At 35.6% G+C, this 14,533-nt stretch overlaps 1 protein-coding gene across 2 annotated transcripts; it reads left to right on the top strand.

The window, feature by feature from the left end:
• The first annotated feature begins 1,819 nt into the window (after positions 1 to 1,819).
• CLEC1B (C-type lectin domain family 1 member B) lies at positions 1,820 to 10,645 on the top strand. 2 transcript variants are annotated; one of them, XM_002822895.3, is made up of 8 exons: positions 1,820 to 1,964; positions 2,818 to 3,055; positions 4,416 to 4,680; positions 5,326 to 5,424; positions 6,429 to 6,548; positions 6,709 to 6,863; positions 8,478 to 8,584; positions 10,433 to 10,645. In XM_002822895.3, the coding sequence occupies exons 3-8, from the start codon at positions 4,617 to 4,619 to the stop codon at positions 10,575 to 10,577; spliced, it is 690 nt and encodes a 229-aa protein (XP_002822941.1). In that variant the 5' UTR covers positions 1,820 to 1,964; positions 2,818 to 3,055; positions 4,416 to 4,616; the 3' UTR covers positions 10,578 to 10,645. The 2 variants fall into 2 exon arrangements, with proteins under 2 accessions (XP_002822941.1, XP_054382782.1); XM_054526807.1 differs by lacking the exons at positions 1,820 to 1,964; positions 2,818 to 3,055; positions 5,326 to 5,424 and having other exon boundaries at positions 4,436 to 4,680.
• The last annotated feature ends 3,888 nt before the right edge of the window (positions 10,646 to 14,533 follow it).

Here is a 14,533-nt window from a genome sequence, read left to right as displayed (position 1 = left end):
ATGGGGTGAACCCGCGAGGCGGAGCTTCCAGTGAGCCGAGATCACGCCACTGCGCTCCAGCCTGGGTGACAGAGTGAGACTCCGTTTTTTTTAAAAAAAAAAAAACACAACAAAAAAAACTTGCTCAAATTACTTAAACTTCTCTTCCCATATGCAAATCGGGATTATAATGCCTGTCATACATATATGCTTCACTCATTCAACAAATATGTATCGGGTAACACAGGAAGTCCTCACTTAACGTCATCAATTAATAGATTCTTAGAAACTGTGACTTAGGTGAAGCAAGGTAGAACAAAGCCAATTTGATCATAGGCTAATGGATATAAACAAAAGCTAAGTACTTACAGCACATTTCTGGTCACAAAAACATTACCCAACTTGTAAATAAAGACTCAAAACCCTTCTAATAGTAAGCATTAAAACAATTATGGATTATACATAATACGTACATTCAGGAAAGATGAATAAAAACAAGTAAGGCAATTATTTACTCAACTTTTGGTCAAACAGTGGGTATTGGTGTTCATAGTAGTAGGTTAAATCAAGGAATAGATATTTGCAAAGCAAAAAATTGTCAGCAGCACCTTCTAAACGATGTAGGTCAACAAGACAATCGCCTGTAGAGTGGGCTCCCTGAGTGCTTTCAGACTGCATTGCTTATTGTCTTGCATTTGTATAGTTATTTTCTATTCTACAAATTCCTATTTTACAATAATTTGTATTCATTCATTCATTTTCCGATCTGCTTATTCCAGCTCTATGGTTTAGGTGTCCAGAGCACATCCCAGCAATTCAGGGACAAGGTGGGCACTGACTCTGGACAGGCCACCATCCCATCACAGGGCACACTCACACACACGCCAACATTCACTCACACTGGGACCATGTAGACATGCCAATTCACCTAACGTGCACAGTTTTGGGAGGTGGGAGAAAACTGGAGGACCTGGGGAAAACCCATGCAGACAGAGGAGACCGTGCAAACTCCACACGGTGGCCCCAGCCAGGAAGCAATTTTTTTCCTCAACAACACTATAACGAAACAACCTTATACAAAAGGATGTTACTCGAGAACCCGCTTTAAATAAATGTCTGTCACTATTTTAGAGCCATGAAACATTTTCTTCTGGGGATAAAGGACGAAAATTTTATTACCGAAGATAACTATGTGTCGGATAGTGATCGACGTTATAGAAAAGAGTGAAGCAAGGAAGAGGGACAAGAATGTGGGCTGGTGTGTAGTCAGGTATGGAAGATGTTCGAAATGTTTTTTTTTTTTTTTTTTAAAGAAGTTCACATAGCTAAAATCTAACACTCTGCTTCATAAAGACTAGCCTCATGATTTTTCTTCATGAATACTCAGCACCAATTTCAGTGTGTGAAACGTAATTAACATTCATTAAATATTTCCTTTAAAACAGACAATTTAGAGTGTTCTTAATCTGTAAAATATTAAATGAATAAAAGGTTTTATTTTAAATTCAATTTCATCAGGAAATTTGGAATAAAGAATTTTTTTAGGCCAGGCGCGGTAGCTAAAGCCTGTAATCCCAGCACTTTGGGAGGCCGAGGCGGGCGGATCACGAGGTCAGGAGATCGAGACCATCCTGACTAACACGGGGAAACCCCCTCTCTACTAAAAATACAAAAAAAATTAGCCGGGCATGGTGGCGGGCGCCTGTAGTCCCAGCTACTCGGGAGGCTGAGGCAGGAGAATGGCGTGAACCCGGGAGGCGGAGCTTGCAGTGAGCCAAGATCGTGCCACTGCACTCCAGCCTGGGTGACAGAGCGAGACTCTGTCTCAAAAAAAAAAAAAAAAAAAAAAAAAAAAAGATTTTGTTTAGCTGTATATAGTTTCCTTAGTGAAGAAAAGGAGAAGAGAATAAGATATTCAAGCAGGGTTAAAATATTGAAGCAGAAATAACATAAGCTAATAACGGGCCTTGGAGGGTGATTAAAAGGTAACTAGCAAAGACTCTGGATTTGGGAAAAGGAAAAGAAGCATTTGTGATATCTATCTCTCTTTCCTGCAGTTCTCTGCTTAATTTTTGCCGAGTAACTCAACTTACATTTATAGAATGTGGGGAGGGAGCAAAATTAGAACTCAATGTTATCAAGGGCTAGTTCCTTTGGCCCTGAGAGTCTCTGTCTTCACTCAGTTTGCTTCTAACACCACAAAGTCATGTGAGGGGGATACACAAAAAGGCAAACATATATTTTGTGGAACACGGATAAGATATAAGACTCTCAGACTATGGCTGGAATGATCAAAGATCCAAAAAGCAAGGTTAAATTACAATGAGAAAGAGGAATGAAGCAATGGAAAGTCCAGAGCCTGAGATATAGGAAAGGAGTATCTTCAAAGGTGGAGTGTTAACCCACTTCAGGCATTAAATATACATTTCTAAGCATTAAGGATCAAGAACTAATCCTGGCACATGCCTGGTGGTTTACAAAAATAAATGGGACACATTTTATAATGAAATCACCTGCTCAAGTCCTAGAGAATGTGGAAACCTCAACAAAGCAATCTAATGGTTATCTTTAATACCATCTTAAAGTTTTTGTTAATAAACAAAAATGTTTACAATAATTAAAAAATTGTCTCAATGTCCTTGGATCTTACCTTTACATATCTGATTTAATGTAACAAATTAAGTTTTCATATGTACCTGTTTGGTACCTAAGAGAACAGAGTAAAGCTTTACTGGAAAACTGTCATTTGAACTATAACCTTCACACATTTTCTTTTCTCTCTGTTACTTTGTCACAGTTATTTATTTAATTATTTTTTAGTGTTTCTGTATATTTTAGGTAACAAAACACTAAAAGAAGGCAGTGACCAAAAGAACCTGAAAGAGAGGGGTTATTGTGACAGAATAGCCTCAGGACTTGCTGATGAGTAGATGTAGAAAGGAAGGAAGAGAGGGAGGATCAAACCCCATTCCAACCCCAATCTTCCAGAAAAGCCTGAGGATTAGTGATGGGAGAGCAAAGAATCTCTTTTAGCTGAAACAGAAGTTATGAGAACAGAAGCAGTGGTAGCTGAATGGTAAGTGACTGAATTTACCCAGCTTATGATTGGGAACCTCTGAATATTCTAACTGAGATAAGAAACACAGCAACAAAAATGGTGTTGGGATTTAATGTTTTTTAAAATTTTTAGTCTTTTCTTAAAATTTGGCATTTATTTCAAATGTGTTTTTTTTTAATTAAGAATTAGTTTTGGTAAAAATATTTCAATCATACTAAGTTTGGCTTTCCAAAATCAGGGAATGTATTTTATGCGTTCTATGCTTATTCTTCACCTCATTCTCAAAGTAATTTGAAGAGTATAGTGAAAGAAATTTAGAATGAAAGATAATTTTAAGTGAATTGACAAGAAATTCAGAGTGAAGGAGATAGCAGGGGAGAAAAAAAATCTATGGGCTATGCCAAAGGGCATGTTAATAAACAAAATATCTGCTACTGCAGCCCACATAATCACTATATTGAAAAGTCTGACACTCTGCTAATTAAAGAAAAATAGAATTCAAATTATTTATAAGGTAAATGCCTACTTCTTAAAGCTTTGCTAGTCATGGTGATTTAACAAAAATAAAAATCTGCCATAAAACTAAGTAAGAGCTACTCTATGGCAAAATAGACAACATCCTCCCCAATATTCTTATGATAAATGCGTCAGCTAGCTTTGAATGGCTGTTCTTATAACTACTTTCAATGCAAGCTAAAATAATGTAAAAGCCCATTTCATAAACTTAAATGTGTGCAATACATATTATATTGTGATGAAAGGGTGCTAAGGAACCATTCAATCTTAAATATTCATCTAAGCACCGCTGTACTTGAAATGAAGTGATTTCATCAAATCAAAATTCTTCCATTCCAGGAAACTCACTTTAAAGCACAAATACTACTAAAGAACAATGCAGCAAGTCACCAACTCTGTATTATTTTACTTGATTTGATAGTTTTCCTTCAATTCCTAAATCTAAGCAATATCAGGCCTGCCTCATGTGGATCTTTCAAATAAAAAAAATGTATGAAATATGCAAGAAGTTGTGTAAATTCTAGGTCATAATCAGGAATGATCTCTTCCAACACAAGACTATGAAACAGCTAATTTAGCCCCTATCAGATCCAATTATATTACACTTGCTTCTCACAATGAGATAAACTATATATCTGCTGGTGAGCTATCCATGAATTTTCATCAGAAATCTCTCATTTGAGCAATGTAATTTAGACTAAGCTAGGGCTAAGATAAAGCATGAACCTTTGTTCTTAGAAAGGATACACATGATGGAATGTCCCTTTATTTAGTGTTGAAGATAAAAAAAAAAGCAGGAAGCAAATACCTTACCTACTCCTTTACCACAAGTTATTATTATTTTTGTGTTTTTGTGTTCAAGGTCCATGTATCTCTGAGCAGCTATGAAAAAGCTTCCTGGAAAACAATAAGCAAAGGAAAACAAATGTGTCCCATCTCACATGGTTCTACCCTACTAGAGACAGGAAGATCATACACTGACAGATACTGAAATTGTAAGAGTTGGAAACTACATTTTGCAAAGTCATTGAACTCTGAGAGCAGTTGCAGTACTCGGGAAGCCATGCAGGATGAAGATGGATATATCACCTTAAATATTAAAACTCGGAAACCAGCTCTCGTCTCCGGTAAGAATGCTCAGAGCCAATAATTTGGAAATTAATTTAAAAATGAGTTGATTCAGTTTTTTCTTTTTCTACTATTGATAATATATATAGTTTAATTTCTTTTTCTTGAATGATGTTAATGCTCTAAAGCATTTGAATAGTGTTTTCATAAGCTCATACAGACCTATTTAGATTACAAACATCCAATATATGCGCAGGGAAAATTGCATTAAGGTTCTGAGCGTTTAATGCTCGAGGGCACAGAAGTCAAGGGGTAAGGGGAAAGAGTGGAAACTTCATTTTCTACATGTGAGCAAATGAGTGTGATTCTTCATTTGCTGTTTATTAAAGCAATTATTTATGGCATGGGTGGGCATAAAACAAAACAAAACAAAAAAGACAAACACACCAGGCCTTAACAGTAAGTAATATTTTAGCTTGGAGGGGTAAAGTCCATTGGGGATGAGGACGGACGTGTAGTATGGGGGTGGGCCATGCCTATTGTTGATGATCATCAGGAGAACACAGGTGAGATCTGCCAGCAAAGCTCTTTCTATTACTTGGAGGACCCTGAGAAGGCAGGGGCAGGGGCAGGGGTAGGGGTGAGCCTTCTCCACAGCTAACCCATACTGCCTGCTCCTTGATATCTTTATTGTATGCCTACAGTTGGCCCTGCATCGTCCTCCTGGTGGCGTGTGATGGCTTTGATTCTGCTGATCCTGTGCGTGGGGATGGTTGTCGGGCTGGTGGCTCTGGGGATTTGGTGTAAGTGTTGACTCTGCCAGAAATTTGATTGGAGGAATGTAATACTGAAGGGTCATGGCATATCCCACTAAGCTTCTCAATGGTCACTATTTGTCTATTTGTCACTTCTCCAATTGTCCTACAGATAGTTGCCAAGAGAATCTCAATAAAGGAGAACGCTGACCATTTCCTTGTGATTAAAATAAGATTTTAAGATTTTAACTAATTAAAAGTTATTTTTAAGAATGTAGTACTGGCCTTTAAGATTCTTCTCAGTGTGGATCCAAACTATTTTTAAAAACTTTTTTGTCCCTTTTCCTATCTTGCATATCCTAAGAACCAGCCAAAGTGGAGTTTTTCAATTTCATGTATAAATTCCATGTTCCCTTGTCTGAAATTTTTCTCGTTCTATTCTCTCTACCTAAAATTTTCTGTTTCTCATTTTGTTTACTAAATTATTGTGCATTTCTTCTTTCTGTAATTCTCACGGCCCTCCAATAGCACATCGTAGTCTGTGTAGTTGTTGCTTGTTTGTGTATTTGTTGATTTTTTTAAAAGATGTTAGAATCTAACATTTATCCTCTTGTATTTCTTTATTATTTACCTGAATATCACAAGCACTTTAAGCATAACAAGAAATCAGTGCGCATTTTTAAATGAATGAATAGTTTGGCATGACAGAAAGAACAGAAAATAAGAGGTCATTCACCTCTGTAACTCAACTGAGAAGCTTGTATTCAAGCAAATGAATACAGGCTCTGGGGATGTTATCAATGTTGGGATTTTTTTATTTGTGATTGTCTCCTTCAAATAGTTCACTTATTAACCCTCGGGTGTCAGTTCTGTGTATTTCTTAATTTGTTCTTTATAGCCCCTTCACACTTTTCAACATTCATTTAATCATGTGTATCTAGTAAAGTCTTCATATATTGGCAATGTTAATGAAATGAAAATTCAATGACAGATCTTTGCATCATTTCTATGGTTCTAATTTCAAATTATTATTATTTACTTTTTAAACCTAGCTGTCATGCAGCACAATTACCTACAAGACGAGAATGAAAATCGCACAGGAACTCTGCAACAATTAGCAAAGCGCTTCTGCCAATATGTAATAAAACAATCAGAACTAAAAGGCACTTTCAGTAAGTATTGTTTTTTTCACCTCTTCATCTCTCCAATTCCTGGAGCATTTCTCTGATGGCAACCGAAGGGAGTCTTGAGATCTGCAGAAAACATTGAATGTGGAGAAAATGTAAGCCCAATTTAGAAAAAATACACCATTCCTGTGCTTGGTTTCCCCAGAAGGTCATAAATGCAGCCCCTGTGACACAAACTGGAGATATTACGGAGATAGCTGCTATGGGTTCTTCAGGCACAACTTAACATGGCAAGAGAGTAAGCAGTACTGCACTGACATGAATGCTACCCTCCTGAAGATTGACAACCAGAACATTGTGGTAAGAAGATTCTTATGTCAAATATTTTGGAGGCAAGGCAGAGAAACCTCAAATGTAACACTTGACCCTTTTTGTTTTTTACATTTTTCTTAACATCTTTCAGTTTGTACTAATCTAAGACCCTTATGAAACCTAGTAAGAATTACAGAACCCAAATATTCAACCCAATCATAATATTCTACAACATTGCTAGACTTGATCAGTCAAATTGACTTGTCCCTTCCTGACAGCTCAGGCCTTAGTGGGTCACACATGAAGAGTCAGCCCAGTGATGTTCATATTTATTTGTGTCCTCTGTTGTTCTAACTTGCTGTGTTGTCCACTTACTGTTTCTGTGGACTCAGACGCATACAGAAGATATCCAGTTACATAAATTAGCTTTTCTTTCCACTCCAGCAAAATAAGATAGTTTTCTAAAATCTCAGCTCTAGTATATAGAGATTAATTCGAGACATATATGCATGTCCTTAATTTGTATTAGTCTAGGCAGATGCCAGGTTGAAGATTTATAACTAAAAGTAGTCATGCAACTTTTTCAGAAAAAGAAATTGTATAGTTGGATTTCAGGTAGAATTCATCTGTCAGTTCCTATTGGGAAGTATATAATATTGATATATTTTAAAGAAAATATTAGGATATAACAGAAAGGTTCCCAGTGGCTCAAGCTTTAAGAAATAAACAGTGACATGTGACTTTCACACAATATCTCCTGTGGAATGCCATTTTGAGTCTCACATATCTGTCAAGAAGCTCAAGTCATTTTTTATTTACCAAGAATTTATTTACCACTTTTTATTTACCTCCCACTTGTTATTCTGGGAGGTCTGAGAATATATAAGCATTTGGCCTTCACATAATTTTGTTACCCACAGATTGATTGATTCACTTATTCCTTCATTAATTCAGCAACTATGTTCTGAAACTATTCCAGAATTTGGACCTATGCAGTTAATAAGACAGAAAGAAAAATCTTTAATCTCAACAAGAGTATATTCTAGTTAAAGCAACAGCCAAGAAACAAAACAAATGATATAGTATATAGTTTAGTAGATAGTGATAATTGCTAATTAGAAGAAAGTAATAGGGAAAGGTAGATGTACTTTATTTATAAATCCTTTTGAGAAAGACATCATAAATGCCTTTATCCAATTAACTAAAACAAGTTAATACTTCTATATGTAAGATTTTATAGGCAAGCTGAGCAATAACCAAAGCAGGTAGGGCTTTAACTCTAAGGAATATACAGCTCATCAACAATGTATTTCTTTGTGTTTCCTTTCTCTGCTTACATTTATTCCTTTGAATCATATTTGGTATTCTATTTGGGAGTATAATCCTCAACTGATTGAAGATCTAAATATATGTTATAAACACAAAGGAGGATTAGAACATCGGCTATTTTGTGTACAATTTTACCTGTGTCCTATAAGTTTTTTTTAAGTTCTCAGACAAGTCAAATTGGTACAATTTCAAACATCAAATGTAATCCATTAATATTAATATAGACATGTAATCCAACATTTTTTGTCCAGTGTCTTACCATGAAGCTTTGTCTATCATTACCAAGAGCTGTGGAGGGATTCTGACCATTGTGTTTATTTATGTTTACAATAGGAATACATCAAAGCCAGGACTAGTTTAATTCGTTGGGTCGGATTATCTCGCCAGAAGTCGAATGAGGTCTGGAAGTGGGAGGATGGCTCGGGTATCTCAGAAAATATGTAAGTCACTGGACACTTAGAACAGGAGGCAGTACTAGAAACTCTTATTCTTGAGATTCCCTTTTCTCTCAGTCCAAGTCACTACTATGGGTTATAGAAGCAGCAGCTGGGTCACTTACCTGCTAATTCAAACAAGACAGCACTGGTCATAAGACAATTCTTTCCCCTCTCTCCCATTACTTTGCTCTTTATCTAAGCCACAATCCACCTTTATCCCTGATATTATTCCCACTCATTTTTACATTCAACTTTACCATGGAACACTGTGTGCATGTATGTGTATGTGTGAGTGTGTGTGTGTGTGTGCGTGCATGCGCATGTGTGTGTTTTTGTGTTTTGCTTGCTCTGATTATCTTCACATATTTTTAAAACAAAATTTCATATCATTATTTTACAGTTGAAAGTTGTTACCCTGAGAGTCCTTTTGAGTTTTCAATATTGTTTTGCATATTCTTCTATTCTGGGAGTCTCCAAGAATTCGATACATTGTATTTCACAAGATAATTCCAATGTCCATTAACGAAGCTTTGTCCTTCTACAAACAACCCAGGCAAAGAGACTAATTGCATTGAGTGGAGTTGCTTCCTATATGGCTTTCCAATCTCCAGTCTCAACATCTTTTGTTCATCCTGTATATCAAAACTGCAGTCTCTCTTCAATTAAAATTTAAACTGATAACCAAAACTTATCTAATCTGATTATTACTCAAATTATGAATTAAAATTTTAAACAAATATTTATTAAGTACTTACTATAGATAGGATCTTAAGATACTACAACTACAAGCAAGCCTCTTCACAGACCTTGGGCTTTATCTCCTATCTTCTATTGCTTGCTGCCTCATTTACAATATTGCAGGCAAATTAGTGTTCTTTACATTCTTCCAAGAAATCAAACTCGTTTTGCTGCCTTAAGGCTTTTGTCTTGCTATTTTCTTCTAGAATGCTCTGCCTCCACCACTCCATGACCATCTCTCCACTGAGACTTAAGTCTCTATTTAAACATCGCTTCTTCAGTGAGGCTAACTCTACCCAAACTAAATTAGCCTCCCTTAAACCCATATCCATACAGTCCACCACTGTTTTGTTTCTTTGTAACTCTTACCACTGTCTGAATTTTTCTTGTCTATTTTTTGTAGGCTTCTTACTGGTATCGCCCCACTTAAACGAAAGTTCCCCAACAAGAAAGACATTAGCTTTCTTGTCTTTCTTTATCAGTGTATCCTCAGCACATAGAACAACTTTGCCACATAGTTCTGCAGATATTTTCCAAATAAACTAATAAGTATATATTCCTTGTCCTCTCATTATAAGCAGTTTAGAAAGAAATAAATATAACTTAACAGACAATTACAATACAGCCTGCTGTGTTAGATGATTTATCTTGTAACATAAATCCTGATTTCAAAACTACGGAATCAACTCACTTTTCCATGAGCGTATTCCCATCTAGTGCAGCTACTTTCCTGTAGGGCTCTTCCATCTCCTGTCAGTTCATCTAAGTCCTGACCTTCCATCAATATTGAACTAAAGTCTGATCTTGTAGATAATGTGTTTTCCCATTATTTTGGAGCCATCTCCATCACTTCTTCAGGGCTCCTATTGTACCTAGTGTTCCCTTTCTCCTAATTTTATGCTACATGAAATTGATATTGGGCTTTTCAAATATGCATACCTTGTACTGCCAAGCAGGGTGGAAGTTTCTCAACAACGAAAATCGTTTTTTGTTTTTGTTTTTTCCTACTTTCCTCAGTCTCCATTTGGTGCATCAAACTACTATACACAGAGTTTGATTACTGATTGTTTGCTTAGTTTTCAAAGGAATTTACTCTAACTTTCCCATTCACAGGTATGAGTTTTTGGAAGATGGAAAAGGAAATATGAACTGTGCTTATTTTCATAATGGGAAAATGCACCCTACCTTCTGTGAGAACAGACATTATTTAATGTGTGAGAGGAAGGCTGGCATGACCAAGGTGGACCAACTACCTTAATGCAAAGAGGTGGACAGGATAACACAGATAAGGGCTTTATTGTACAATAAAAGATATGTATGAATGCATCAGTAGCTGAAAATTGCTTATTTCTCCCTTTCTTCTCATTGGAGTTATTTTTAATATTATCTTTCCTATCAGAATTACCTAGTCCCTTCTTTGAATATACAGAAGCCATCATGTGAGTTTATCATTTGCTTCCCAATTGTTCTATTTTCTTTTAATTTTATTTCTTCTTGTCCTCCATTTCTGATTAAACATAGTATGATTTACTGCATCTTCAGATATACACATATAAAATCAAAATCAGGCCAATATAGGTTAGGGCTTAATTAATATAAGTTGTGCAAAATATCTATGTTTGAAATCTGTCCAAAATATCTAAGTTTGAAAGGTAGTGTAAGATAGTAAAAAGAATATTAAACTTAGAATCAGCAAAATAATTTAGATGTCAATTAACTAAATTACAATCGTGAACCAGTTTCATAGCCTTTTTAACTTCCCTTTTCTCATATTTAAAATAGGAATAATAACACCCATCTTTTATACCTCACAGTTCTACAACCTAAAATAAAACTTTAGAGTGTTAACTGTACCAGAAACTCCATGAAAGCGAACACTATGACTTCCCCATTCACTATTCTATTACCAGCACCAACCTGAGACCCTGGCTCACAAAACAGAGAGATATTTGTTTCTCTTTGTATAAGATAGTTCATGAAAAAAATACCTCAATAATTAAAACATTACACCAATAGAATTACTATTTCAAGTCTACCTCTGGTTAGATTCAACAGTAGTAATTTTCTGTGCTAGAGAAGGAAAAGAAAGTTTGCAACAAAACTCACGGGGTTTGTAAAATGAATAAATGCTTCTTAACAAGTTTCAGAGGCTACTAGACAGAAGGACAAGTAAAAATGCTTTAATTAGTATTTTGCTAACAGTTCTGTGCTTTATTTTTGCTGAGTAACTCAGGAAGTATTTACAGAATATGTGGAAAGGCACCCTTTCACAGGATAATAGGCAAAAATTGCATTTCTTTCCCACAGCTTCCCTTTTTTAACTAGTGGCTACAATTTATGAACATGATTCTCAAACATCTCAACGGAGGTGTTGGTTAAAACACAGAGAAACCAAAGAGGAAACTCAATGCCGATGTTACTCAGTGGGAAGACTGAGGAGACACAGAGACCTGGGTTTTTACCAGCATCATGACACAATTCTTATACAAGTAGTCTTTAATACAGTTAGAGAAATACCACTACTTTAGAACTTACTCTCTATCTGGCTTTGGATAAGTAATTTAGTGTCTTTAAAACTCTATTTTCTCACCTTGAAATGGGTTTAATATTATTACCTTGCTCATAAGTTAATTGTGAAGCTCATTTAATATGGTTATATAAAGTATCGATCAGAATACCAAGTATGTAATATATACTCAATAAACATGTGTTACTCTTCAAGCTTTGTGCGCTAACAAAGACACTTGAATCTTTTTTCTAGACTATCAATAATTAAGCAGATTTGGAGAGCTTAGGAAAAATAACAGAAATACCTCAAATTTTACTTGTTACTTCAAATGTCTGGAGATCTTGTATTTGGGTGATGGTATCAGTATGTTTTTTATTTTGAATCGTCTATTTAGAGAAACTAAATAGGAACTAATAATTCAGAAAACTGTCCAAAATTAGTACCTCTCGACTTTGTTTCATCTCCCCAAAATGGAAAAGCATATGTGTATACATCACTATAGCACACATAAACTTAGAAGAATAATATCTTAGTGCATAGCAACAATACAATTAAAAATGTAGGCCAATCACTGTGATTCTTTTTCTGGCATTCATATCTAAAATATCTTATACATAAAATCAAAATAGCACAAATGTTAGTAGCACAGATCAGACCACCTCATTTCAAATACTAAATCTTCTAGATGTTATCTAAGTGAACTCCAGCAAAATTTGACTTCTGTCTTCTTCAGTTTAAAACTAACTTACAGGCATGCCTCGGAAATATTGTGGGTTCAGTTCCAGACCACCACAATAAAGCGATTATTGCAATAAAGTGAGTCGCATTAATTATTTGCTTTCCCAATTCATGTAAAAGTTATGTTTGAGCTACAATGTCTTCTATTAAGTATGCAACAGCATTATGTCTGGAAAATGTACATAGTTTTATTAAAAAATACTTTATTGCTAAAAAATGCTGATTATTTGAGTCTTTAGTGAGTGAAAATCTTTTTGCTGGTGGAGCGTCTTGCCTTGATGTTGATAGCTGCTGATGGATCAGAGCAGTGGTTGCTGAAGGATGGGGTAGATGTGGCTATTTTTAAAATAAGACAGTGGTGAAGTTTGTAGCATCAATTTAGTCTTCCTTTTACGAAATTTTTATCTGTAGCATGCGATGCTGTTAAATAGCATTTTACTCATAGTAAACTTCTTTCAAAATTGAAGTCAGTCCTCTCAAATCCTGCTACTGCTTTATCAACTAAGTTTATGCAATATTCTGAATACTTTATTAGCATTTCAACAATGTTCACAGCATGTTCACCAGGAATAATATTTGTCTCGAGAACCATTTTCTTTGCTCATCCATAAAAAGCAACTCCTCATTTGTTAAAGTTTCCTGATAAAATTGCATCAATTCAGCCATATCTTCAGGCTCCACTTCCAGTTTTAGTTCTCTTGCTATTTCCACCACATCTGCAGTTACTTCCACCACTGAAGTCTTGAACCCCTCAAAGTCATCCATGAGGGTTGGATTCAACTTCTTCCAAGTGTCTGTTAATGTTGACGCTTTGTCTTCTTTCCATGAATCACAAATCTTTTTAATGGCATATATAATAATAATAGCTCTTATTATTTTGAGATACATCCTCTCAATACCTAATTTATTGAGAGTTTTTAGCATGAAGCGTTGTTGAATTTTGTCAAATGCCTTTTCTGCATCTATTGAGATAATCATGTGGTTTTTGTCATTGGTTCTGTTTATATGCTGGATTACGTTTATTGGTTTGCGTATGTTGAACCAGCCTTGCATCCCAGGGATGAAGCCGACTTGATCATGGTGGATGAGCTTTTTGATGTGCTGCTGGATTTGATGTGCCAGTATTTTATAGAGGATTTTTGCATCAATGTTCATCAGGGATATTGGTCTAAAATTCTCTTTTTTTGTTGTGTCTCTGCCAGGCTTTGGTATCAGGATGATGCTGGCCTCATAAAATGAGTTAGGGAGGATTCCCTCTTTTTCTATTGATTGGAATAGTTTCAGAAGGATTGGTACCAGCTCCTCTTTGTACCTCTGGTAGAATTTGGCTGTGAATCCATCTGGTCCTGGACTTTTTTTGGCTGGTAAGCTATTGATTATTGCCTCAATTTCAGAGCCTGTTATTGGTCTATTCAGAGATTCAACTTCTTCCTGATTTAGTCTTGGGAGGGTATATGTGTTGAGGAATTTATCCATTTCTTCTAGATTTTCTAGTTTATTTGCGTAGAGGTGTTTATAGTATTCTCTGATGGTAGTTTGTATTTCTGTGGGATCGGTGGTGTGATATCCCCTTTATCATTTCTTATTGGGTCTATTTGATTCTTCTCTCTTTTCTTCTTTATTAGTCTTGCTAGTGGTCTATCAATTTTGTTGATCTTTTCAAAAAACCAGCTCCTGGATTCATTGATTTTTTGAAGGGTTTTTTGTGTCTCTATCTCCTTCAGTTCTGCTCTGATCTTAGTTATTTCTTGCCTTCTGCTAGTTTTTGAATGTGTTTGCTCTTGCTTCTCTAGTTCTTTTAATTGTGATGTTAAGGTGTCAATTTTAGATCTTTCCTGCTTTCTCTTGTGGGCATTTAGTGCTATAAATTTCTCTCTACACGCTACTTTGAATGTGTCCCAGAGATTCTGGTATGTTGTGTCTTTGTTCTTGTTGGTTTCAAGGAACATCTTTATTTCTGCCTTCAT

The sequence above is a fragment of the Pongo abelii genome, chromosome 10 (assembly GCF_028885655.2).
Source record: "Pongo abelii isolate AG06213 chromosome 10, NHGRI_mPonAbe1-v2.0_pri, whole genome shotgun sequence".
Classification (NCBI taxonomy): Eukaryota; Metazoa; Chordata; class Mammalia; order Primates; family Hominidae; genus Pongo; species Pongo abelii.
Note: the sequence above shows the minus strand (reverse complement) of the source record. Positions and strands in the feature narration are given on the sequence as shown.

What these genes read in the sequence shown, in the direction of transcription:
- CLEC1B (XM_002822895.3), top strand. Translation starts at nt 4,617, where the DNA reads ATGCAGGATGAAGATGGATATATCACCTTAAATATTAAAACTCGGAAA. An exon ending in AGAACTAAAAGGCACTTTCA is followed by an intron (nt 6,549 to 6,708) that starts GTAAGTATTGTT and finishes TGGTTTCCCCAG; the next exon opens with AAGGTCATAAATGCAGCCCC. An exon ending in TCGGGTATCTCAGAAAATAT is followed by an intron (nt 8,585 to 10,432) that starts GTAAGTCACTGG and finishes TCCCATTCACAG; the next exon opens with GTATGAGTTTTTGGAAGATG.